At 44.9% G+C, this 1,432-nt stretch overlaps 1 protein-coding gene across 1 annotated transcript; it reads right to left on the bottom strand.

Moving 5' to 3' along the window:
• Positions 1 to 882: 882 nt before the first annotated feature.
• Positions 883 to 1,095, bottom strand: LOC307100084 (H/ACA ribonucleoprotein complex subunit 3-like; the record flags this gene model as incomplete). The annotated part of the gene is made up of 1 exon (XM_079772397.1): positions 883 to 1,095. The coding sequence occupies exon 1, from the start codon at positions 1,075 to 1,077 to the stop codon at positions 883 to 885; it is 195 nt and encodes a 64-aa protein (XP_079628523.1). The 5' UTR covers positions 1,078 to 1,095.
• Positions 1,096 to 1,432: the final 337 nt, after the last annotated feature.

The raw sequence follows: 1,432 nt of genomic DNA, 5'->3' as shown, positions 1-1,432 counted from the left end.
TTGGAACCCAGGACTATCTGATTCTAAAGCTCTCCCTGCTCTACCTTAATGAGATATGTACTAGCCCTTCTACCATCCAGAATGATTAAAAAAAATGTTTAGGCAGGTCAGTTCTGGGACATGTCCTTTCAAGAAACAAATCAAACCACTGCAGATCATCAGAAGTGAGAGGGTTATCCAGCATAACCTATGATGAGGCAAAAATGTTGACACACCTTTACCCTAAAACCTGCAGATAAATGAGCTGGGCTTTCAATTCTGGGGTCCACCCAGCCACCACCAATTTCTGTCCAACTCCCCAGCTGACCCACAGGTCCTTTCACCCCCTCAGGAAGAATCCTTCTCCTCCAAAGACACTCCCCATCCACCCTGTTGTAGCACCTGAGACCCCACATTGCGGTGGTCTTGAAAAGTGGACACATCTTTGGAGATGTTATTCATGCTCATAGTTTATTAAAACTGACTTTAGTCCATTCCCTTTTTAACAGACAGTTCACTAAGAACAAAAGGAGATGGAGCCTCATGTGGGTTACATATTTTGAAAGGATGTGGGGAGCTAGATTAGGTAAAATGGAAAGAGCACTGAATTGAGAGTCTGGAGCTTAGGGTTCTGATTACAGCCATGCTTCTCCACTCATTGGTTGGCTAGGTAAGTCTTTTCTTTTCTTTTCTTTTTTGAAAAGCAGACTTAAACTTGTTTTCTTTAAGGGGGGGTGCTACCATGATTGCTTCACACACGCATGATCTAAGATAATGATGACACCGATTCCAAAGAGCAAGGGTGGTAAGAAGGCTTCAAGGTTCACAGACTGAAAAGCTTGGTTTCAGAAAAGTCTGAGAGGGGTTGCAGGTGGCAGGAGAGACATGAAATTTAAGGGACCTTCACAGTACAGGGCACAGTTGCTGGGTCATCAGCACCTTGAAATGTTTCTTGATGGTGACTCGGTGTCGAGAGTATTTGTCGTCTGGGGAGAACCGAGCAGGATGGGCCGAGCAGGTCTGTTGTCCCATAGGATCAGACTTCTTGAGGATATAGACCCAGTCTCCCTGTTCATTAAGGTAATACTGGAGAAACATGATTTCACTGAAGCAGGAGGTTCCAATTCCATCTGCACTTCTCTGTCTACTGAGGGCCTCCTAGGTAAGTCTTTTCAGCTGCATGAATCTCAGAGTCTTTTAAACCTCAGGCACTGAAGAGGCAGGAAGCAGGTCTGAAAAGACAGTTTTGTGAAAGAGGCGTAAGAATCTTGCTTAGCCACTAGATATTTTGAGGCCTCTGAGTGAAATTCAGGACCAATATCTTGGGGCAGCCAGTTAGGGGGTGGAGGTAGGCGGCTGGAGATGCAATGCAATCAACACACACTGAGAAATCCAGGAAGACTATATCCATCTTGGATTTCCCAGTAGAGGAGAAAATGGAAGTCTTATCTTT

The sequence above is a fragment of the Cnephaeus nilssonii genome, assembly GCF_951640355.1.
Source record: "Cnephaeus nilssonii genome assembly, chromosome: 5".
NCBI classification, from domain to species: Eukaryota; Metazoa; Chordata; class Mammalia; order Chiroptera; family Vespertilionidae; genus Cnephaeus; species Cnephaeus nilssonii.
This window is presented reverse-complemented; position numbering and strand designations above follow the sequence as displayed.